Source organism: Zootoca vivipara, chromosome 5, assembly GCF_965207765.1.
Source record: "Zootoca vivipara chromosome 5, rZooViv2.hap1.1, whole genome shotgun sequence".
In the NCBI taxonomy this organism is placed as follows: domain Eukaryota; kingdom Metazoa; phylum Chordata; class Lepidosauria; order Squamata; family Lacertidae; genus Zootoca; species Zootoca vivipara.
The window spans coordinates 42,972,616-42,998,172 of record NC_142588.1 but is presented as its reverse complement, the minus strand read 5'-3'; the positions used below and the strand labels follow the sequence as shown (position 1 = coordinate 42,998,172).

Genomic DNA, 25,557 nt, shown 5'->3' with positions numbered 1-25,557 from the left:
TCAGTAGCGGCTGATGGGAGGCAGGAAAGTTAATTGAATTGAGCTTGAGTTATAAAATGCAATTGTTAGGGCACCTGGGAGGTCTGACTAATGTGTGGTTTTATGTTCAGGTCCTGTAAATATTGTTTTACTGAAGTGAACTTAGAATGCTATTATGGGCCATTCCCATAATAACCACTCCCTAGAGGTGAGTGTACCCAACCCTGTTTCTAGCAGGACACCCGGCACAATGCAGATTTCTACTCAGAGGTTTGTGCTGAAGTCTGCAAGCAGGTAGGAAACAGCAGCAGGTGGGAGTGCCACTGTTTCTTACTTTCTTCATACAAAGGAGAGAGGATTCTTAATCTCTTTCAAGCCCTCTGTACATGCCAGAGTGACCTATGGAAGGGCTCATTGTTGTCACAAATAGTGACTGGCTAGTAAGCCAAACCAACATTTGTTAACTCAAGAAGCTAATTATACATAATTTTAGCAGTGTGTTAAATATATATTTTGTTAGAGTAACTAAAAGGAGCCTCTGCTGAAACTGTGATGCTACTATATTAGATGATATATACCGGTAGTTCTTACCTGGCATTTGTGAGAAGAGCACATAATAGAGATGAGATAAGTGGCACAGTTGTGCCCGGCTCTGCTATGTAGGTAAGGATGTTTATGGTATGGTTATATGTGAAAATGCCCTGCCTTGTGGCAGCCTTAGGGGTGTGGTGACTCATTTGATAAATATGAGGATGCTAAAACTGAGTAATCTTTTTTGTAATATAATGATACCCAGTGTTTTTATTGGAGCAAGTTCCCCCCACCCTTGCAATTTTATTAATTAAAAGTAATCTCAACAACAGTCTTGCTGTGAGCTCTCAGACTGTTTTTTTAAGAAATGTTTTTCATAGATATCAACTCTGTTTTTAATATGAGTATTTTGCAACTCTTTACTGCTGACATTGATGAATTATGACAAGTGTTTTATTTTTCATTCCTCAGGCCAGGAAGATCCGAATAGCTTGCGGCACAAATACAACTTTATTGCAGATGTGGTAGAGAAGATTGCACCGGCTGTGGTTCACATTGAATTGTTTCGCAAGTAAACAAGAAATCCAAGTTTTATTATTTAACGGGTGACTTTATGGGTTTTGTGTGCTGTTGTGAAAAACACTGATATATTTAAATGTTGTTTATGAATATAACATTATGTGTAATGTATGAATAGTATAGCATACCATTATTTTCTTAATGACCAGCTTTTTTTAAAAAAAGTTAATGCATTAATATACAGGTGAAATTTGGAAAATTAGAATATCGCCGAAAAGTGCATTTATTTCAGTTATGCAACTTATTATTATTTTCTTTTAATTTTTACAAATGCTTTCTTTTGGAAATTCCACAGTAATAAAACAAATAGATACAATAATACAAAAATAAACATCACTATTACATTTCATACGGTAATTACATTCCATTTATAATTGACCCGCCTAATGAGAAATAATTACAATTACAACAAATAAAGGCTTGACATATCTTGCTTTGCATGTCATGCATCTATCTCATATATTGGTTTCACCAATAAATAAATAAATGCACTTTTCGACGATATTCTAAATTTCCGAGTTTCACCTGTATGTGTTGTGAAAGTCCTTTATGTGTCATATTCTAAGGTATCATGAACCAAATATATCATAATCGTGTGTAGTGGTCATAGAAGCAGATTGTCTTTGCTCTCTTCAGAAACTGCTTTGCTTCTTGATCTTGAAATTCCATGTCTTTTAGACTGCCTTTTTCAAAGAGGGAAGTTCCTGTTGCCAGTGGCTCAGGGTTTATTGTTTCCGAAGATGGACTGATAGTTACGAATGCCCATGTGGTTACCAACAAGAACAGAGTAAAAGTGGAACTGAAGAATGGTGAAACACGTGAAGCTAAAATTAAAGATATTGACGAGAAAGCAGATATTGCGCTAATAAAAATAGACACTGCGGTAAGTCAATGATGAGCAAGGGATTACTTATGCATCTGCTGTTTGATTGATATTGATATATTCTTACATGAAAAAAACAGATTTATAGCAAACAATGGACTTGGAAAGAAGTGTGAATATATTTACATGCCAAATATATAGTTGAATCAAGTTTAAATAAAACTTTCAACCATATCAAGATACTTAGGATGTCAGTATAGCAACGGATTCAATACATTTTGATTTGTAGTCATTTTAAAATTCAACTGTGAGAGTGATGCAGTATGTCATCAAAAGGGTCTAAACTTTGTAGGGCTGCAAACTGGCAAAGTTGTTCAGCAAGACTTTAAAAAAAGCACTGCATTTTTTTAAAAAATCCCCATTTTGTATGATTCTGCAAGCATGTAAGAGCAACTTAGCCATAATATGAGGAGCTGATATAAATGCCAGAACCAGTTATTTGAATCATAGAATTGTAAAGTTGGAAGGGACCCTGAGGGTCCAACCCCCTGCAATGCAGGGATCTCAGCCAGCAGTCTCCAACCAATTTGCAACCATTCTGGACCCTGATTACCATAGCTTTGCAAGTGTGCTAGGAGATTTATTGCTGCACCATTACCCATTATTACCCATCTAGAAAGAGAGGCAATGATTGGCTGTGATAGAAATACACACAGTTGACATTGATTAAGTATTGCCATGCACATGTTGACATACAGTCACGTGTTTCTACAGCCATGCTTGGACCTGCTGCTTGTGTGCAAAGGCTGCACATGAGCAGAATAGGAATGAGCAAGCCAAGCTCTGCCCCCATGTCGCCATGCCTGCTGCCCACCACAGGTTAGGAGGGCAAAGTCTGAAACAGGGAGCCTCCTCTACTTCTGAAGAATTCCTCTGTGATGTAGAACTCTGCTGAATTGTGTTCTAAATAATGAGTCCTCACTCTACCCTCCAAGTTGCAGAGAGCAAAGGGGCAAAGGTTAGTGAGCTCATCCCCACTCCTGCATACATATGTGCAGCCCACCAGAATAGGGCTCATGTATTTTCAATATCTACTTCCAATGTCTGCTACTCTTTGACATGGCAGTGCTCTGAATAAAGAATGCAGAGATGCTATCTAGGGCTGATGAGACGATGAGTGATGCAGTCCAACGACATGCGGTAGGTTGGCCTAATGCCACGGCTGAACCTTTCTTGTGTTTGGACCTGAATATACTCCTACCACGCACTCTTCAAGCCCACATACAAAGATAGGTCAATATGGCTGGCAAATTATTTTTGCGGTGTCAAAGCAGGCTGTTAATTCTGCATGGCTGCCTTCTTAACATGGGGTCACCCTGGGGCAAAAGGTACTTGCCTTTTCCAGGGCGATGCTTCCTCCCATTCATGTGCGCTACAGAGTCCAGCTGGGAACACAGGCTGTTACTGTGCAGATGTGCCCTAATTCAGTACTGCGGCCTTGGAAGGGGAAAGCACAATTAAGACATAACTCAAGTTCTTTGGAAAACAACTCCTGGCGTGTGTTTGATTTCTGTCCGAAAAACGTAGCAAGAATAATGTTTGTTTATGCCCTAGAGTGCACTCTGGTTTTCATGTGGTGAGCTTGCTTTGCCACTGTATTCATGCTATTTCAAAACCTCCCATTAATGCACTGCAGGTGTGTGTGTGTTGTGTTATACAATTTGGCATATTTAAAGGGACAAATGCTGTTTCGTTTTCCATCGCTAAGTGCTCTGGGAAAATTAAAACACACACACACAATACTTTATTCATCCTATTGGGGCTATTGATCCAGCAGTTACTAAACTGCTCAGTCATTATCACATGGCTCCATCCTACTTGGCTGGATGCCCCCCTTTTTTTTTTACTGTGCTGCATAAACGTTTTATTTAAATATGCAAAGAGAACCTCATGGGGGAAGCATAGCTTTGAAATGCTGCACAGAGTGTTTGGGAGGCCAGCTTTTCTTTTCTTATGTATTATTAAGGATTTTCATGTCGGGGCATATATCTATGATAAAAATCTGTACACATATTTTAAAATATTAGCTCATTTCAGATAGCTGTGATCAGCATAGGTAATGGGGATTATCCTCCCACGGCTTTTTAGGGACCTGGAATGCTGATTCAGTGCAACTGAGAGTTAGCAGAAAGAGTGAAAGAAATATTTTTTAGTTTACATTTTCCCAGAGGTTTGGGCAGGAGGAGTTAAGAACACGTTATACAGTGGAACCTCAGTTTATGAACACCTCGGTTTACGAATTTTCGGTTTATGAATGCCGCGGACCCATTTGGAACGGATTAATTCACTTTCCATTACTTTCAATGGGAAAGTTTGCTTCAGTTTATGAACGCTTCAGTTTATGAACAGACTTCCGGAACCAATTGTGTTCATAAACTGAGGTACCACTGTATCTATGTTGAGAATACAGTGGGTGTAGCTTCCTTAGTTTACAGCGGTGGACACTGTTGCAAATTGGAGTTTTGGCAAGGATTATCAGAGGAAGTAAGCAGATGGGCATACACAGTAGCTGAGTTCAGCAATTTCCTTTTAAGCATTGTTTCCTGGATTATTTTATGTATTATTTCTGGAAAGGATGAAATGCTCCTGTGAAATGCTGTTCAGTTACAGTATTTTAGCTAATGCAAGGAGGCAGGACAATCCAAAGGGGGCAGAGAAAGGAAAATGTGAAGCAGAGGATCTTCCAAAGCCAAGCCTTGCTAGATTTATTCTGTGAACTGCTCTGAGACCTCTGGGTATAGGGTGGTAAATAAATTCATTACATCATCATCATCATCATCATCATAATAGCACTGGCAGAACAGAAGGTGGAAGACCAGCATTTCTACCAACTTTCTATGCTTTTTTTTTATTCTTATTTTTTAAAAAATCTTTGATCCCAATGGAAAGCAAAGTAAGCATGTTGGCCTTAGGGACTGTGTACTCTCCAACCCCCTAATCCATGGGTAGGCGAACTAAGGCCCGGGGGCCAGATCCGGCCCAATCGTTTTCTCAATTCGGCCCGCAGACGGTCTGGGAATCAGCATGAGTAGAATGTGTGCTTTCATTCAAAATGCATCTCTGGGTTATTTGTGGGGGCATAGGAATTTGTTCATATTCCTCCCCCCACCCCCCAAAAATATAGTCTGGCCCCTCACAAGGTCTGAGGGACAATGGTCCGGCCCCCTGCTGAAAATTTTTGCTGATCCCTGCGCTAATCTGTGCCAAAACACATCCTCCAAAGCACCAGAGGGGGAGGGATAGCTGTGGAGGTTTCTGCAACTGCAACAAGGATGCTCCATCCACAGAGAAGCAGATTCACAAAACCCTGTGGCCCCAGGACACCTTAGGACTGCATGCTAGGGAGTTGTATGTAGTCACATCATCACACATAACTAAAATCTACATAGTTTCAAAACAAGTAATTTTATATGGCTTTTTGAGCACATTTCAACTTCTGTGCATTACCTGCAGCCTATTAAACTTCGTTCACTATATGCAGCATTCTTCAGTTAGTTTATTAGTTCAATTAGTTTATTCCTACTAAGAGGAATATGTTTAACAAAGATTCTGACTGGGAGTATTAGACAAGTGCTCTTCTAATTATAAGCATTAGGCAATTGAATAGTGAGGGTAAAAACTTACCTGCAATATCACTTCCCTGCTATTTTGCCACTTACACTTCCATTAAATAAATAAATAAATGCTTAATTTGTATAGCACATGGGCTTATTTATCATTTAATTTGATAGTAGTATTTAATGCATTTAAAAATGATTGTTGACTATATGATTATTTTAACTGTATTTCTGAAGCAGAAGGGAATATTTCCTCCTTTCGCCAGATAATGAAAATATGAGTACTAAAAATTCTGTCATGGGATATGGAATGTCTGCGGTAAAGAAAAAAGCACAAGGCGACTTACTCTAAAGATTCCACACCACTGACATTTCTAAAACTGCTGTGTTCTTTCATTCCCAAGCATGCAATTTTCCTTTAAGTGATGGACTTCTGCCTTAGGACAGGCTGCTTTTCTAAACAGGAAAAGAAATTAAATAAAGTATTGAGTTACAGGCACCAGTAGAATGAACTGGTTTGCACTCACTAACCCATTTTTCCACGGAAAAGAATTTAGCTCAAATGAGAAACAGATCTGTTGGGATGTCCCCCTGCAGTTTCCATAAGGTTGTGCTGACCAAATGGAGATACATAGTAATATGGGATAATTTGAAGACATCTTGAAGAGTGAAGGTTCTTTATTAACTTTGTTCTCTAGGGAGGGAAGTAAAAAAATTATTTCTGGAAAACTAACATAAGGGAAGCCCAAGGAAAGGAAGGGAGCTGCGAAAGTGAAACCATTAGTTGTCTTGTAGGGAGTTAGTCAACTGGTCCATCTAGCTTCAGGTCAGTTTTTGATTCTCTCTGACCAAATACCGTAAGTCTCTCTCTCTCTCTCTCTCTCTCTCTCTCTCTCTCTCTCTCTCTCTCTCTCACACACACACACACACACACACACCCTAAACACATATTCTAACAAGCAGTGCAAATAGGACTTAATGGAACTATAACCAAAGGGTTAAAAAAGTTTTTCTGTTCCTTTAGCAAAAATAAACTGGACCAAAAACAACAACAAATAACAACCCCTATCATGAATGCAGGTCACATATTGTGATTACATGATGACTGGTTGAAAGCCAAAACAAATGGAACTGAACAGACCTCCCACATGGAAGTTTCCATAGAAGAAAGCATAGAGTTGGAGTGTTCACCTTAGAAGCCAATAAGTCCTCATAGATCACTCTTCCCCTTTCCTGAACAGTGAGTGGTTTTTATTAAGCACTGGGGCAGCTTGACTATACAAAACACAGCAACTTGGACTTAGAAATGTTGCCTCTCTTAGGTCCAAAACAAGCATAGCTGCCAAGTTATCCCTTTTTTAAAGGGATTTTCCATTATGCTGAATAGGCTTCCTCGCGAGAAAAGGGAAAACTTGGCAGCTATGAAAACAAGGTCCTGGACATCTTACCAATTACCAGTAGTTATCTGGATAACACAGCCCTGGTAATTGGGATGGATGCAAGAAATGCATCTCTTTCCTATTTAGAAGTTGCCAGAAATGTGCAGAGCTCTAACTCTCAAGGGTCGTAGAGAGGATACTGGTGGACACTGCTTAGGTCTGACTTCTCTGATTTGAAGAAGAAATCCAACTGTGCAAACAATCATGTTCATTTCCAGTGCTTATGAAGTCTCTATTAGACCAGTGGTAGGGAACCTGTGGCATTCCAGATATTGCTGAACTAAAACTCCCATCGTATTTCTCTATTGGCCTTGCCAACTGAAGAGAGTCAAAGACCAACATTATCATCCCTCGCTAACAGGACCATTGGTCAGGGATGATGGGAATTGTAGTCCCAAAACATCTGGAGGGCCAAGTTTGGCCATGCGTGATCTAGAGAGTCATAAGTTGCCCTTATCTGTTGTAGATGAATAATCTCACCCACTTTGAAAATGCAGCTAACTAGATTGATACTGGGGCAACCAGTGCATTCAGACTTAGTGATAAATTCTAGTTCATAAATATGGGAATGAACCTATGTGAGCATCAGGACTCATATACTTCCCTCTTCAGCACAGTTGCAAGATCAGAAGCAATGGTCCCATTTTTCACTAAGCACCATTTATGTCTGAACAAACTGTGTTTAACCTTAAGTGTGGTTTACTGAAACAAATTAACTTTGTGTTTATGAAGCTGGCTTGTTTCAATAACCATGGTTAACATTAACCACCATTTAGGGTTCAAAACAGAAGTGAACATTTTGGTTCACTTCCTTGTAGTTTCATCAAAGGAGATGTGGGAGTGCAGGAGTCCAGCGCTTGTCTAGGCTCATTCCCTTAATAACTATAGTTTCTTGTGATGTCTGAAAGCAACCATAAATCATATAATGTTTATTATTAATTCAAAGTGTTCTGAACTAACCTTTGAAGTAAGGTGGCCTGGTTACTGAAAGGAGGATGGTTTGTCTATTAATTTGCAAAAGTGATTGTGTGTGACATGATCTAGTGTCTGCTGCAATATGGTGTAGAATCAGCCTTCCTCAACCTGTACCCTCCAGATATTTTGGTGTACAATTTCCATCTGCCAGAGTCAGTATGGCCAGAGATAAAAGGAGCTGTAACCCAAAACATGTGGAGGATACCAGGTTGGTGGAGAAGAGTGCAGATGCTTCTGTGCCAGGAGACCTAATTACCTCCCTACCTGGCAGTCTTTTTTGCCATTTCACTGTTTGAGGTTTGCTTTTAGGGAGGTCTTAGTCTTCTGATGTGTTTTGAAAATAGCTAGTGACTTTTGCCACAATTTACTAATAATTAAAAGAAAAATTACCATCTGAGCATGTGTTTTTGTTTTAAAAAATCTGCCTCCATTAGATCTCTTAAAACCACCAAGAGGTAAACTTATGAGAAGAAACTTTTTGAGGTCCGGTTATATGTTTTAGGGTCGAGATCACTTCCACATGTTTTGTAAGAGGTACCTCTGAAATGCAACCAGTTTGTTTTTCGGAACTGTTGGCCATTAACATAAACACACAGCTTGCTTTGCTGCTTTCCACACAGGCTGTGTACACAGAAAAATAGCCAACTCCCCCCCCCCTCTGGCCACACAAATACAGAAACTGCAGTGCTACAGAGGGGAAGAGAAACCACATGAATGGATCAGACAAATAGAAGGGAAAGCAGTGGGTGAGAGAGAAATCAGGAGGGCAAAAGTTCGCATTCACTTCCTGCAGAAGCAGGTAGGCCTCAAGCAGTGTTGGTGCCCTAGAATCAAGTTCATGACCTGGGTTGGGCTTGGTTGGGGTCGGAGAAAGCCTGCAACTTGTTTTAGAGCACCAGGCCTCCAAAGACTCAAAAGGGTTGATTGTTTGTGGCAACAGTAATGAGGCAGGCACTGATACTGGATTAAACTACAATATTGTCACAACTTTTATTGTATACAGCAGCAACAACAAAGGTTACTGGAACTAGCTACATTATTGGGTGTGGGGGCCTCAGTCGTGACTCTTTGCACCTGAGGACTGGTCTGGCTGTCCATTCCTGCCCCTTAATTGCCAAGACAGGAGTTTGACTAATATAATAAAGCATGCAATGAAAATCCAGTAATTGCCCCACTAACTACTCAAAAAACTACTCAAGGGAAGGCGAAGACCATGCACATCTTTGTCCAAACGGCATGGTGTCCAAAAATTTGTTCCTGGCTCCCTTAGAGAGCGACCCTCAGATGACTGAGGTATAGGGTTGCCGGACTCAATAGAGGACAGGACTTCTGTGCCTTTAATTGCCTTAAAGAGAAACCAGCAGACCCTTTGTTTAATTTCCAAGCAAAGGGTTTGCTGGTTTCTCTTTAAGGTTTCCAGACTCAAAAGAGAGCAGGGCAATTAAAAGGCACAGAAGTCCTGTCCTCTATTGAGTCTAGCAACCCTACTGAGGTAACTGTAAATCATTTGTGACCTGCCAGATTTTGCTAAACTGCAACTCCCATCAGCCCCAGCAAGCATGGCCTATAGCAAATGGGAGTTCTAGTTCAATAATCTCTGGCAGGACAAAGGCCCCCTCACATGGGCCTTAAATAAAGGGAAGCAACTCAACTCTTGGCCCTGGCCTGACATTCACTCGTGTCACCTGTCTTTGGCTGCCACTAAATCTGCTTGACACATCTGCTTGTCTGTCTCTGAATTTTCTTCTTGCCCCATTTGCTTCACTAAAATGAAAAGGGATAATAAGTTGTGCAGTTTCCCAGTTGTTCAGGAGCAGCTGGTTCTTGCATACATCACCCTCACTTTCCAGTTTATTGAAAACAGGAATGTAGGTAAGTCCTTGTACGAAATCCATTGCATCCTCTTCATAGCACTGGCTCAGTAAGATGGTTCCAGTTACAGAATTTTAAAAATTATGCAGACTCTGTTAGGCATTAAATAGCTCCCCACATCACTGGAACACCGGAAGAAGAATCCCAGTGATGTGTGTGTGTGCGTGCGCAGTGGTACCTCGGGTTACAGACACTTCAGGTTACAGACTCCGCTAACCCAGAAATAGTACCTCAGGTTAAGAACTTTGCTTCAGGGTTGCACGGTGGCGGCATGGCAGCAGCAGGAGGCCCCATTAGCTAAAGTGGTACCTCAGGTTAAGAACAGTTTCATGTTAAGAACGGACCTCCGGAACAAATTAAGTTCTTAACCTGAGGTACCACTGTATAAACAGCTTGCCATATATATATATATATGCGCTGTGAAATAGAAATACCATATTTCCCAGGTCTCTACATCCCAAGGTGCCCACACGTCTGCTGTCTTTGTGAGTTTGTCATCTTGCATGTGTGCGTCACATTCCTCTTTTCCTCTTCACTACTGTCCTTTCATCTCCTTGAGCTTTGCTTACCACTTTCATCCATAAATTTGTTCACGGTATCACATAATGGATTTGATATCCTGCTGATGCTGTATTTCACCTCTTCTGCTTCTATTAAAAAATAATTGATACTTATTTCCCTTACACGTTTGAGGGTGCAAATCAATGTTTCATTCGGTGAGTCACACTTTGGCAACACAGTGTAATCTTACCTTTTTGTATAGGATTTCTTCGCTGGTCTGATCTGCTAGACCGTGTGAACGCATTGCAGGCTTGTGAATATACTGACTTTGGAAAGTATATTGTTTTTCTTGGCATCTTGTAAAGGAATAAAATAAGCATTCCTGACTTAATATAGTAAGGGCTGCCTGAGTTTTGGCAGCACTTCTGCTAATAGATTGCTGCCCTTTGGTTCAGGCATTTCCCAGGGTTGCCGCTGCTACATGTTTTGCAATTCACTGTCAGCTCAGTGTATGAATTATTCTTTTTGGGAAGGGGGTGAGGAATCCATATTATTCTAAAAGAAAAATAAGATTTATAGAGTTCTGCTGTCTTATATTCTTGTTTATGAATTTTCTGTAAACTTTCAAGCTGTATAAGGCAAATAAAAATTAAAGCCACACTAATTTAAGGAGCGGACCCTAATGTATTTCAGTTTTCTTCACAAGCGTCCACAGTAAAGTATTAACTTCTTACAACCAAACTGGCAACATTAATATTGGGGGTGGGGGTGGGGAGTGCTGTGCTTTCCCTGCCCATGTTCCTGGCATAAGTCACTTTTCAGAAGTTATTTGTGTTTCAGAGGAAGTCCCCATAGGCACCAAAAGGAATTGAAAGTTGCACCTAGTTTGGCTCTTAAATTGTTGAAGATAGTTCCCATGCCAGTTTGACACATTCACAAATGTACCTTGCTTGATTCTAATCTCCACATGCAACAGAATGAAGTTGTAGAATCCCGTTGTGATAAATAGACTGTATTTCTTCCTTGTACCTCCTGCAAGAAAAATAATTAGCACATAAGGGGAAATATTCTACCCCAGAATACTTCTTGCTGTGCTAGTTTTCTATTCAAAGTCAGTGATGTGGCAGACTTCTACACTGGAGGTTGGGAGGAGATTAGTACTAGATTTTAGAGTCTGCCTTGACCTATATTAGATTGAATCGGATCCCTTTGAAGCTGATGTAAGTGAAATCTCTTTTACTGTTGCCTCACCACATTTCCAAATCCACTGTGGATGCCCCCATCACTATCCTGCTATGCAGCAAACATAAAATCCTGCACTTACTTGAGTGTTGCTGTCCAGGCTGCTGGGAACCTAACCTTGCAATTATTTCTCTTCCTGCACAGTACAGTACAGTATTAGGTGGAAAGCATTGTTTAGCTTAGATCCTTGCCACAATGAGAAGTGATGGCTGGCTTAAGTCCCTAAATGCTTCTCTTGTCTCACCCAGGTAACCCAAATACATTTGCACTGGGAGAAATGTGATGGTATCTGTGCCCACAAATGCTGGGTGCAAAGCTTTTGAGACTAATTATTTTAACATCAGCCTTGACTTTCAGAATTTGAAATAATACGTGCTGGCTCTGTGTTTTATGAACATTACATGAGGCCACATGATAATAGGATGATTAAAGGAAGGAAGGAAGGAAGGAAGGAAGGAAGGAGGGGGCGCACAGAAAGGAGAGAAACAATGACTGTGGTTTGCTCTGGGCTACATAGTTAAGTCAGTGACTCAGCATGGTGAGGGAGGGAGGGAGGGAGGGAAGCACTTGGAAAGACTTAAATCTAGGCATGTCCAGGCTTCTTTCATCTAGGCATGTCCAGGCTTCTTTCATTTCATTATGTGCTGCTGGAAGGCATTTAATTAGCTCCTCTGCTTTAATAACTCTTTACTCCCCTTTCCCTGAATATTGTATAAAGATAAATTAAAAAGCAAATCATAATCGAAGCTTCCAAAATACTGGGCCTTCCCCGCAATAAATTATTCTATTCCATATCCAAGAGAGAGAGAGTAATACTGTTTTCAAAAATGTATTTATTGAACAGCTTTCCTGTTTCATTTAGGCAGTCGTGAGGCTGGGATGTGTCTCTGTTGTCCTCTATAAAACATTATGCACACCTGATGGTCCTGCTTAAATTAATGGATTAAATAAATAACTTCAAATGAAGTTCCTTCTTTGAAATTGGTGTTCATCAGTTGTCAACAAACTGGCTCATATTAGAGTTTTAAAAGCACTGTGATAGTTTGCCTTTGTTTTAGCTTCAGCTCATTTTAGTCGCCCTTTCATTGTCATTCAGAATTTATAGGTGCTGTTAATTCTTTTTTACGAGGTGGGAGCATTCCTTTGACATGTTTTACTGTAGATTGCTTTCTAAAATGCTAACCACTCTTTGAGTTGATCCAGCAAGCAAGAGACATTTATGACTTGCAATAGGATTTCGGATATGCACCTTATACTGGATTAGGACCTGCATCGGCAATTTCCGTCCTCACCCTTCCCCTCAGGTGGGCGGGGTTTGCGACATCGCACGAGGCTTACCTGGAACAGGTGCCACCCACCTGCTCGGGTTGGCCTATGACCTGCCACCTGGCCAGGTAGGACAAAGGACACCTGGCTGGGGTGGGGTGGGGTGGAGTTAAGGCCAAGGAAAGTCGGCTGAGCCTTGTAGTCAAGCCTCTTTGTTCTTTCTTCCTGCTAGAGAAAAGGATTCTGTTCACAGGGTTTCTGGTACAGGGATCATGTGTACAGAATTTGGCACTGAACCGGTAACCATGTGTGCAGAACAAAATGTATTAAGTCATGTCTGCCAATACCTGCAGCAATGATTACCTTTGCAAACCATTCCCCCTTTCCCCACCTTTCCCAAACAAGTGGTACGTAGCTGCTAGTCCTATTAATTGCTTAGGCAATTAGACATTAATGAAAAACCCACTGCTGCACATGCATATCTCTGGGTAGCACCAATAACACTCTAATTTGCTAACACAACACACAGTTTTAATCCTAATCTGAATTTTTAGGCCCTTTTGCCCCCCCCCTTTTTTTTTAAAAAATCCATTCCCATTCTAAGAGCCTTTACAAAGGTAAGGCTTAAATTACACCACTCTGTGCTGTTTATGCAAATGCGTTCCTGATTATTGTTCATGGAAGAGGCACTTGTAATGCAAATGAGCATTTCCCCCATGTAGCACTCCAGACGTCACAATATTTGTGCTCTTTGATTTAACTTTAGGAGCTCAACAGGATTTAGAAAAAAGAAAAAGGGAAGGCCGCCTTTACCTTACATAAATTGATGATGATTGCCATGTTGAGGAATAAGAGGAAACTGACAAATGAGCATCTCACACATGTTTATTTGAGGATTTCTGCCTTAAAATGCCTTAAACAAAAGATACAGAACTTGGTCTCTTCTGGAAACTCTCTGTACATGACACATTCTGCTTTGCAAAACGGTGTTTTATAACATCTGCTGAGGAAGGGAGTTTTGCAGCTGATTTTGTTTTAACCCCAGAAAGAGAAGGCTAACTCTTTCCAGAAGGCATGTTGAATCCCACAGATGATCTTGAGCCAAGTCATACAGTTCTTGACTTTGAACTAGTGTTTCACCAATATTGGCCCAGGCTTGAAGACTCAGCACAACTGCAAATAATTGCATTACTCACCAACTATTTATTATATAGCTCGTTTTCTTGCCAAAAATAACCCGAAGCTATGAAAATATGTGTCTGGCTCTCAGGAGATCTATTACACTTATCAGGGTTTGATCTGATAGATGAATCGCTTTAGACAGATCATAGAAAACATTTTGTTTCAGGATCCGCCCCCCCCTTCTCTGTGCCTCAACATAATATTTCCCTGCTTTAGAAGTTTTCTGGAAATTAACAATAAGTGCTATGCTTAGGGTGTTCCTGTTAAGGGTGAACTGGCCTATAAATAATGCTAATTTATCTCTCTAAAGCGATGGACATATTCTTTCGTGAAAGATGTCTGCAAGAAATACATTAGTTTAAAAGGATTAGATTAATATTTTATGACTGGATATTTACTTAGTTTTCTGCTTTGCTTTTTTTTTTAGCCACATCAATGGGCACAGCAGTGGAAAGGACTTTTGTAAAAGATGGGGCCCTTGGCAATGATCAGGGCTCCAAGAAGGGAGAAGTGCCATCCCTTTAGCATTTCTACTGAGACAGCAACATATCCTGAGCCAGTGGTTGTACTTGGCTACTGCTGAACCAGCAACTGAGCCTTTTGCATTTGCTTCCCCTTAAGCCACGGGTGTCAGACCCAAGGCCCGCGGGCCAAATGCGGCCCGCGAGACCTCGCCATGCGGCCCGCGAGACCTCGTCATGTGGCCTAGAGCGCCAGAATGCAGGGGGCGCTGAGCAGCCCGCCCGCCGCCCGCTGCCGCCACTGCCACCGCCGCCGCCGCACTGTGCTGCCTGGGGCCGACTCCCGCGTCTGCAGGGGGGCGTAGTTGGCCCCCTGCACCAGCCCCTCCCCGCCGCCGCATCATACCCTCTGCCAGCCAATAGGGCTCAGGGGGGCGGAGTCCAGCTGCAGCGGGAGAATTTCTCTTTGCTGGGCTTCCGGCGAGGCATCACGGCGCGCGCCACGGAGCTCCTGAGGGCAGCCAGCGTGTTCGCGCTGCCCAAAGGGCTCCTAAGCCACTGAGACCGCCGCCGCGTGAGTGCCGGGGGTTCCTGTTGGCCCCCCCCAGCTGAACAGAGAGAGAGAGAGAGAGAGATCGACCCTACTGCGCAAGTGCCATTCATTTCCATGGGAGTTCGCCCTGCAAAGCCCCCTGAAATGAATGGCGGCGGCAAGAGTGGGTCGTTTCCTGAGCCATTGAACAAGGTTAGTGGCCGCTGGAGACGCAGGGAGGGAGGGAGGGAGGCTCTCAGAAGCAGCCGGAGCCCACCCGGGCAGATTAACCCTTGGGCTGCTGGGTACCATCAGCTCATTCACCCGCTGCCTTTCTTCCGCTGCTTTCGAGAGAAGTCCGGTTAGGCGGCAAGGCTGGAGTTGCAGGCTGATGCAAAGGAAGGGGCTTGAGGAGCTGGGGACGGGGAAAGAGATCTCTGCTGGCACCAGAGAGGGATGGCTGGTCTGGCAGTTTCAGCTCACGGAGGATTGTTTTCTGTTTGAGAAGTGGGGAGGCTATTGACAGGGAAGCGATCGCTCACTTTCCCTCTGGAGAGCTCAACAGCTGCTATCGGGCTGGCAGCGCCTTGAAATCAATTTTAAAGAGAGGGAAAGGGGAGGAGAACAAGCGGGGATGGATGGAAAGAAGGCGGGAGGGAGGGAGGGAGAGAGAGGAGGGAGGGAGGGAGAGAAGGAGGGAGGGAGGGGAGGAGGACAAGCCGGGAGCCTCTGAGGGGGAGAGCGAGAGAGCTAGGAGACAACGGGGAGCAGCCGCTTTGCAGCCGGCCTCAAGATCTCACATCTATACACTCTCCGATCTATGGCAAGGAGGGATAATATTTGTCAGCTGCAGTCCTCCCCCACCTTTTCCATTCTAACCCAAGAAGGGAGGGAGCTAATGTCTAAGAGGCATTTCCTCTCGGTTCCAAAAACAAAACAAGAATTAGCCCATTATAAAAGAGGAGAGAAGAACCCCGCAAGCGAGTAAAATCTAGTCAGAAAAGTTTAAAAAAAAGTTAATGCCTTGTGTTTGCCATATGTGTAATAAACAGTGTTTGGCAATATTTGTATGTTTTTTTAAAAAATTACTCTGTTACCAAAAATCATTTTTCAATAAATTGTACAATAATTGTACATTTGAATACCTACTTGCCATTATTCTGACTATGTTTTTGCTTTCAGAGCTAGTTATTACTTACATTATTACAAAAAACAGTAATAATTGAATGCAGTGACAATAATTTATAATAATAAAGAGTGGACACATAGTCCTACAGATACAACCGGCCCTTTGAGGGTGAGCAAACTGCTGATGCGGCCCCCCGATGAATTTGAGTTTGACACCCCTGCCTTAAGCAGTTCATTAATCAGTCACTAGAGTTTGCCATCACCCCAGAATCTACCTGGACTTTTCTATTCTCCTTCCCTTTATTTTTCTCCTCTTGTGCTTCCACTTGACAAACAGTATACAATGCAAAAATTAAAATACTAAGTTAGAAGTGTCATTAATATTACTGAATTCTTTAATTGTTTGAAGTTGCCATTACATTTACCTGATATAGGAGGAAAGCTGGCTGTGCTTATATCTTGATTCATTGCTCAAGTTACTATTTAAGTTGCTTGAGTTGCTATTGACTAATGATTATTTTGGCCCTCTCTATTCTTAGGGGAAGTTGCCAGTCCTCTTGCTCGGACGTTCAGGAGAGTTACGGCCTGGTGAATTTGTGGTTGCAATTGGAAGTCCATTTTCTCTTCAAAATACCGTGACTACTGGAATTGTTAGCACCACCCAACGGGGAGGCAAAGAACTGGGACTTAGAAACTCTGATATGGACTACATCCAAACGGATGCAATTATCAATGTAAGTCACTTTCCACAAAGCCATTCTCTTGCATTCATGGTTCCCACCTCAAAATACATCCAGATTCTGTTGCTGCCTTGTCATTCATTCCTATAAAGTTGATGCATTAGGATTGGCCAAAATTGTTTCTTGGAACATGCAAAGGAAGCAATTTGCAGTGATCTTTCTGGTTGCTCTTTAAAGAGACATATTTTTTATTATAGTTAGCCGAATTCTCTTAGAATTATTAAGTGCAGGCAATGTTCATCAGAGGTCTTTAAAGATCCATCACAGAGTTTGCCAAAATATCACATTGCTGTTCTTTTGTTTGCTTTTTTAAAGAGACAAGCTATTTTTTTTGGGGGGGGGACTAATAAGACATCTACTTTTAGTGCTTCTTCTGCTAGCCTTGAGAGAAGAGGTAATTCTTAGGGAGAATTCTCAGTCTAATTCTCAGAAAGTTGGGCTAACTTCCTGTAATCTAGGAGTGTACAGAATTAAGAAAACCGACATATTTTCCTAAGCTTCGTTAGCAAGGCCATCAAATAAATGAATCAGTGTCTAGCAGTTTTTAGACTAAAAGAGAGGCAAAGGTGACCATGAACTTTACTGGAAAAAACAGAAGTTTTAGAGATGTTTAAAGGAAAGCATCAAAATTATCATTGAAATTTAGTGGTCTTTCGTATAAAACAATACTAGGTAAAAGTTCTCCCTGTCTTGTTTTATTCAATGAATGGCAAAACTGAATCCCCTGATTTAAGTACCTCCACACAGGAGAACTTTATTTTGGCTGCTATGGTAGTTTGTTTGGTCTGTAGTGTGCTTTGGTAAGCCTTCCATATCAGCCCCCTTTGAAATCCCTGTTCCTTCTCCAAGTTCTTGGCTTCATGCTTTTGTGCCCTTCCTCTCATGAGATTGCATGTGTTAAAAACAGTGTGCATTTTTTCCACAAAGTGTCACATATTGATCGTAAAGGGTTTTCTTTTCCCCAGCCTAACAATACAGGAGGGGTCTGTTAATCCTTAGTCCATCATTAGAAAGTTTAGGCATTCTAGGCTACATAAACTATATCAAGTTTATTCCAACCAGGTTTGTATAGTAACCTCTCCATAAGAGAATGCTGTGCATAAATGAATGTGAACCCCTCCCTCCCAGAATGTTTTGTGCAGCAACTCTATTTCAAAATGTAAAGAACTGTTGTAAATGGGAGGAAACGAAAGATTAAAGACATTTCCCCCCCTTCTAAATTCACAGTATGGAAACTCCGGAGGACCTTTAGTAAACCTGGTAAGAGTTCCTTTCTAATAGCACTTCTAACTGATGTTTTGGATTTTACTATTGATTCTCTTGCCTCTCCATCCCTTTCCCCCATATTGGTAGAGGAAAGCTAACAAGTGCCTGTACAAACATCAGACTCATTAATCATTCTTTAATGTTGGTGCTGGTAAATGGTGTGATGCTCTTGGAGTTCAGTATTCAAAACATTTACTGTGTGCATATTTCAAAATGAATGTAATGCGTAACATATTTGCGTACTTTCTCAGTAAATAATAATATTATTTAGAATCTTATTTCCACCCTGCCCCAAACTATTTCCTAGGCATATAAGAGGCTGAAAGGCAGACTCCCTGTGTCTGTTAGTTTCTTATGTTTACTGCATGATTCTCTCTACCAGCATGTTAGCAATATGATTCTGTGTAAGTCAGAATTAAGCACCCAAGGGGGTCAAAGGGAGGCTGACCCTTTTGGTATTAGTTTGTGATATTTCTGTGCCACTGTCTGCATAGCCAGTGGACTGTGTGCAATTCAAAAGCTTGTGCTGTACAAGAACATGGAAGACTTGGATTCTAATGCCATGAATAAGACACTGTCTGTTGGCTTTGCTTTGTTTTGGCAAGGTGGAAAATGTAGAGATTGGCTTCACAAAATTGCTGAAGTGTATTATCAAGATTTGGAAACCCCATTCTATGAAGCAGTGAAAAGTTTTGCATAAATAGTGGCACATGAAGAGGTTCAGCTAGTTCTTTCTAACATGCTAGTTTTACAGATAAATAGAATAGAGTCCTCTGAGGATTGCCTTGAAGCCATTGTTGAAGTCTTCAGTTTTTTTAGGTGTGACTTCACATTTTCCTCCATTGAAGGCTGTTTGGCAGCTTTGGCAAAATTATTATTGTTAAAAAGAAAGTTTTCTATGTCATATCCTTTAACAGAACTATTGTTTACTCCAAAACCAAACATTCAAAATACCTGTAAGGTTCTGTCCGTTTTGATTAAAAATAAAATAAAATAAAACTCAATTTAGTCCAGCTACGATTATGGACTGCTTTCTTTTTTTCTTTTTATTTCAATGTAACAGAGTTCCTTAAAGCAAACATGTTGAGTAAGTCTTGTTGGAAAAATAAATCTTGAAACCAGTTGAAGGAAAGTTTTTTGGTTAGTTTAAGTGAAAGTATCAAGCTGTTGTGCAGAGCATATTTTTGCAGCTAGAAAAGACTGGGGCGATGCCTGATCTCATAACCAAGTCGTATCCTTGAGTAGAACTGTCTGTCCTAGTTTGCAACAGCGGTCTCAGCTCTTGGGCAGTAATGTCCCAGCTCTGCTACCTGACTTTGAAGATGCCAGGAATCGAACGTGGAGCCGTATGCGTGGCAGCATGTCGCATTGTGCTTGATTGTCTTGATGTTAAACACTGGTCCTTTCATACCCCTGATAAGAACTCGGGAGTCTCAAAGCGGGTGGGGAAGAAAAAGAGTGGAGGATGCTTTCACCTAAATGAAAGCGTGGGAGGGGGGGCATTAAATTTTCCAGGGTACATTCAGTTCATGATCAGTTTAGGAACAGGGAGCTATGACAAAGAGATCGCACGCAAGGTCAGCAGCTCAGGTTAAACTGTGATAGAAACTGCAGTCTTTATTTGGGCCGCTCATGCTTCCTTAATTATTCACACTACTGCAGGATGGTGAAGTGATTGGTATTAATACTCTGAAAGTCACTGCTGGGATTTCCTTTGCAATACCATCGGACAAAATTAAAAAATTCCTCACTGAGTCACACGACCGACAAGCTAAAGGTACTGTACTGTACTGGTAAAGTAAACCTTCAGTCCTATACACACTCAGTTACATGAGAATAAGTTCCATTGAATTAGTTCAATCCTACACGTATCTGCCATTCTACACAGTATACAAAAGTCACAGCACTTCAAACTTCAGGAAAATATTATCCCACCAGCAAATCTTTCACCCTCGTGTGCTAGTTTATCATAATATTGTTTACGTGAGATAATGTTCAACAATACTACTTCCCGCTTATATTCTGAAGTGGTACCTCCCATAACATTCTGCTTCATTGGGGTAGAATGTCTCCTGTTCAGATGGGAAAGGCAAATCAAAATAAATGCTACATTTTCCTTCTCAAAACAGGAAAAGCTGTAACTAAGAAGAAATATATAGGAATACGCATGATGTCTCTTACTCCTAGGTAAGTTTAAAAATTACTGTGGATGTTTCTGGACAAGGAATATACCAGCCTGGAATTGCCACTCTTTGTTGACACCAGGCCCACTGGCTTGGCCCCAGGACAGTGGGGGCTCGGGGCTGCGCACATGCGTCGAACATCAGCACACCCCGCAGCATGCTGATGTCATATGCACATGTATGTCAGTGGGCGTGCTGACATCAGACGTGCAGGACCCCATGGCTTGCACGGCCCCAGCTCAAAAAAGTGTGGGTGCCCAGCCCCGTCATGGGGAATGTTGTGGGGCTGGAGTACCCAGGGCTCCCCACCCAGCTAGCGCTTATGGATGACACCTTTTATGGGGGAGTCACACTCCTCAAATTGCTGCCCTCCTTTGTTTTCCCCATACAACTTCCATCTTTTTTTCTTAAACCATAGAAAACCTTCTCTCCCTCTTTCTTAAATACAATGTCTTTGATGAGTGCACAAAGAAAAAGTGCAATTGAGGCAGGAGGAATGAACCATATTGAGGATATGGTTGCTACTGCTTCACCATTTCCTGTTTGCATTGCCCCTTTATCCATTACTTTTCAATGAGAGTTTTGCCAGCTCTGAGGTGTTGCTGAGGGAAAGATCAGCTGGAAACTCTTGAATTACATCATATATGTTTGATCATATCACTTGTTTATTATTGGATCATTATGTGTCAACATTCATGTTCTGGATGATTTTCATTTATTTTAATTTTTCAGTTCACTTACATTTTGTGGGTGGGGAGGACATGGTTGGACCCTTGTTTATTTTTCTGGATTACCATTGCCATACACTGCAGCCCATTTTTTTAAATTTGCAGAGCCAACGAACAGATGGTTTTCATCTTGTCCCTGGCAATTGTTAAGTAGCAGAGCTACTTAGCAGAAGAGCTAGAATCTGATATTCAGAGACATAGAAAGAGTTGACAAAATCTGCCCCAAAAAAGGAGAAAACATTCTCTACTTGCAAGCATCAGATGCTTTCTTAAACTCAAAGGGTTAGGACATTTCTAGATCTAAAGCAACACTGATTTCAAAAACCAGTATAATTGCAAAATGAACAGATTGGTAAGGCAAAAAAAATTCTGCACTTCTATCCAGAATAATGTTCCTCAATGGCGGTGACATGTTTTTCTTTCTTTCTTTAGACTTAGGAAATTTGTAGAGGTTATGTCAAAAGTAAAAGAGTGGCCTCTGTGTTGTGTTGTTTTGCTTTTCTGGAAATATGTTTCTTATTTAACTTGATTGGGTTTGTTTTTCCTAGCAAAGCTAAAGAACTGAAGGAGCGCCATAAAGACTTCCCTGACGTCATTTCTGGAGCCTATATTATTGAAGTAATTCCAGATACACCAGCTGAGGCGTAAGTTAAAGAACCCCTTTGATTCAAAAACCTGCCACTATTCACTTAAAGGATAAACACCTAGCAGGCCTTTAACTATGTTGTTTAATGGCAGGAAAGTTGTTACCCACAGATGACATCTGCCTGCTATTTCAGGAAATCTGTTGGTTTCCCAATACCATAAATCTAGAAGATGATTTTTGCCATTTTGCCATTTGTTAGAGACTTGTGCAATATTTAGAAGAGCGGGGGAGACTAACAGACTGTTTCTCCCAGCTGCTGTGCTTATGCAGTTGCAAAAGGTTCACATGGGAGGATCACAAAAGCAAGCCCACAGTTGTCCCAAAGCTGGGAGCTGACCCAGCAGTTGCGCTTATCACTGCTGCACTCAGTACTTGGGTACGGCTACAGTATCATGGGATTGTGTCATGCAGTCGCTGCTAGAACAGGGTGAAAGTTGTAGCTGCTGGAGTTCCTTGTATAACAAGAATAATAATTTATAGCTACTATTTGCATAGCATTTTCACGGGGCCCCTGATAGCACTGAGCTCTGCAAAGCAGATCAGTGCTCCTTTTGGGTTTCCTGTTCCCCTGCCTCTTGCAGCCCACACCTGAACTGGAAAGAAGATGAGGTGGAGCGGTAGCTCTTTGCAGGTCCCATAGCAGGGAGAGACAAAGCAACACCAGTTTACGGTGGTCTCTGCTGCCTGTTCTGCCTCCTCCTCTGCCTCCCCTGGTCCTCTTCCCTGCAAATGATCCACACTTGTCCTTGACGCTCAGCCTCTTGATCCAATGCTCCTTGGTCACAGCCCTTTCGGCAGCGCAGCCTGCTTTTATGCCCCGCAGGTGGCCTCCTGGGACACTGTGCTCACTAGGTCTGCCAGTAAGGCACAGCCCACATCTCTGGGGCCATCGTTGACCCATTCAAATTTGGTGGGTAATCCTGCCAGCCTCTGATGTTGGCTGAGGCCAATAGAGACCATGCAGGGCTGAATTCCTTTCCCTCCTCTGTTCTTGTGGCCACGCTGGGCCGCAACAGTCACCACCATTGGAATATGCCGGTATGCGCTCTTTTTTCCAGTGGTGGAATGCTTGCCTGGCACCTTCATTACATTTCTCTTCTTCTGGAACCTTTGGCTAATTAAACAATCAATGGCCTTTTAAACCGGTGTGTGTGTGTGTGTGTGTGTGTGTGTGTGTGTGTGTATTATTTTTGTTTGTTATTATGTTGTGCATTTTTTGTGTTTTTATATTGTAAACAGCCCTGTGATCTTTGGATGAAGGCGGTATAGAAATTTTAATAATAATAATAATAATAATAATAATAATAATAATAAATGATGAATAGTACCTTTCTCTTGACCCATAAGCACATATTTAGAATCTTTGTGGCCCCCATGCTCATTTCTTAAAAAGGGGGGAGGGTTTCTGTGCCTCGTTGTTGCACAAGTAGCTTGAAATCACCAGTAATTTAATGCATGCAATTTAAATGTTTTTATTTGTACAGCATACTATGCTTGTTTTCATGGAGCTGCAATAAGAGAGAGTAAAGTAAAACTTTCTCACTTTCACTTTGGTGTTCCCCCTTAAGCATCATAAAACGGCAGTCTGTACAAGAACTTTTGTGTGGAGGGGGGAAACACTTCTGAAAGAAGTGCTTGTGTAAGGCATTTCCCTGCATGAGACAGTAGCTCGTGACGGCTATAAACTGATTATGTTTAGGGGTTGAATCATGTCTCATCCCGCTAGCTGGGTTAATGTTTCCATAACTCAGAGCCAGAATTTGTCTACAAGAAGGGGCAGGATGATACAGGGAGAAAGATGCTGAATGCTCTTCATTTGCCTTAATGCTGTCAGTGACTCTTCTGCCATCTCTGTTCAAACAGCACCATCCACCTTTATATATGGATTTATTCTTGCTGAAAAAGCTCAACTTTGATTTTTCTGTCACCATTGAATGCACACAGGTTAGAGTAAGGAGACGAGCTAAGGCAATACCACCTAGAGAGCATAAGAAATCTATTTTGTGTAGTACCAGTAGCACAAAGGAACTAGAAAGGCAAAACTTTCTAAAAAGGATCTAGAAAGGCCCCAGCTTTTCAGAACATGTTCCTGCCATTTGTCCTTTTGAATAGCTTCTCTCTCTATGTCTCTCTATCTCTCTGTCTGTCTCTCATCACCTGTTTTGCTAAAGATCTGTTGTATTCTTGCTTAAGAGTTGTGGGTTTGGTATCTTGGGGGTGGTTGTTACAGAAAGCAGCTATGTTTCTTGCAGTTGAAGTAATTATTTTCCGCCTCTCTCTATTTCAGCGGAGGCCTGAAAGAAAACGATGTGATTATAAGCATCAATGGGCAACCGATACTCTCTGCCAACGATGTCAGTGACATTATCAAAAAGGACAATACACTCAGCTTGGTAGTACGTAGGGGCAATGAAGACATTATTTTAACAGTGATACCTGATGAAATTGACCCTTAAGTAGAAACATGAGCTGGATTTCATGTTATCTGTTAATAGCAAGCAGTGGACTGTTTATATTATCTCTGTGCTGGTACAGGAAACATTAGACTTTTGACCAACAACCTGCATGTTCAGTGGAACTGTATTGGCCAATAAAATAATTTTCATGTAATTCTGAGGTACAAAACCAATGCAATCTTCAAGATGATACTTCTGTTCTCTATGTATGCTTTGTATTCTCTACAGGCTGCTCCTTTTGTTAATGTTATTTCTGTGGTCAACATCTGATCCCACCTACGTTGCAAATGTATCACTACTTTGAACCAATGCTTTCCCAAAGTTAAACCACAACTAAACCATACATTGCATTGGTGGTCTCCCCCCCCCCTGTAGCTTTAGTTTTCCTGGAAATACAACTGTTTATATGAGTGACAGATGACTAACATGTTTGAAATGCTCACTTGTACACACACAGCCCAAGTGATATTTCCTTACTGAACCCATGCTGATTTTTTATTTTATTTTTTAAAAATCCTTGTTTTCCTAGATTAATTAAAATATTTCCAACAGTATTGTTGTTTGTGTTTTCCCTGATGAAAATTCATTTCTGGAAGACTATGTTGTTTTTTCATGTTTTCAATGCCTCCGTATCCCAAACTCAAGGCACTGCATATAGATAGGTAAAGGTAAAGGGACCCCTGACCATTAGGTCCAGTCGTGACTGACTCTGGGGTTGCGCGCTCATCTCGCGTTATTGGCCGAGGGAGCTGGCGTACAGCTTCCGGGTCATGTGGCCAGCATGACTAAGCCGCTTCTGGTGAACCAGAGCAGCGCACGGAAACACCGTTTCCGTGCATATAGATAGAGATACATAATTTCATTACATATCCTTGCAGATACAAATGGATTATGTACAACTTCCAAACTCACCTCTCTTCACTGTACTTAAAGGCTGATGTTAATTTTTTAGAACCACATTTGTCACATTTATGGGAACCTTTGTGAAGTGGGTCCTTAGCGAGCCCTATGCAGGATTGCCTCAGATTGCAATTTTGTGCATTTAGAAAGAATACTAAGTGTGTAGTAAAGCTTGTGTTTACTACTGGCATGGTTTGTTTGTTTCTGCTATGGATTTTATCAAATTGATTTAAGAATATGAGAGGAGCCCTGCTGGACTGGCATTTATGAGAAGCAGAAAGCAGGACATCAGTGCAAGAGCCCTCTCTCTCTTATGCTCCCCAGCATCTAGCAAAGCATTCAAGTCAGTGGTGATCATTATATCCTGCAGTAGCGAATTCCATAGTTGTAACCATGCATTGTGTGAAGAAATATTTCCTTTTGTCTGTCCCAAATCTCCCTTGATGATCAGGCCAACCTCGGATTGTGGTTGGTTGGTTTTTTTTAACATAATATCGCTATTGAATTAATT

The 25,557-nt window shown here is 41.5% G+C and overlaps 1 protein-coding gene across 1 annotated transcript in view; it reads left to right on the top strand.

The window, feature by feature from the left end:
• HTRA1 (HtrA serine peptidase 1) overlaps positions 1 to 24,700 on the top strand; it is a 45,421-nt gene extending 20,721 nt beyond the window's left edge. Inside the window, exons 2-9 of the mRNA XM_035138717.3 lie at positions 982 to 1,081; positions 1,768 to 1,972; positions 16,667 to 16,861; positions 18,095 to 18,127; positions 19,796 to 19,910; positions 20,263 to 20,320; positions 21,593 to 21,688; positions 23,978 to 24,700. Coding sequence (XP_034994608.1) covers positions 982 to 1,081; positions 1,768 to 1,972; positions 16,667 to 16,861; positions 18,095 to 18,127; positions 19,796 to 19,910; positions 20,263 to 20,320; positions 21,593 to 21,688; positions 23,978 to 24,146 — 971 coding nt within the window. The 3' untranslated portion in view covers positions 24,147 to 24,700. The remainder of the gene's footprint in view (positions 1 to 981; positions 1,082 to 1,767; positions 1,973 to 16,666; positions 16,862 to 18,094; positions 18,128 to 19,795; positions 19,911 to 20,262; positions 20,321 to 21,592; positions 21,689 to 23,977) is intronic.
• The last annotated feature ends 857 nt before the right edge of the window (positions 24,701 to 25,557 follow it).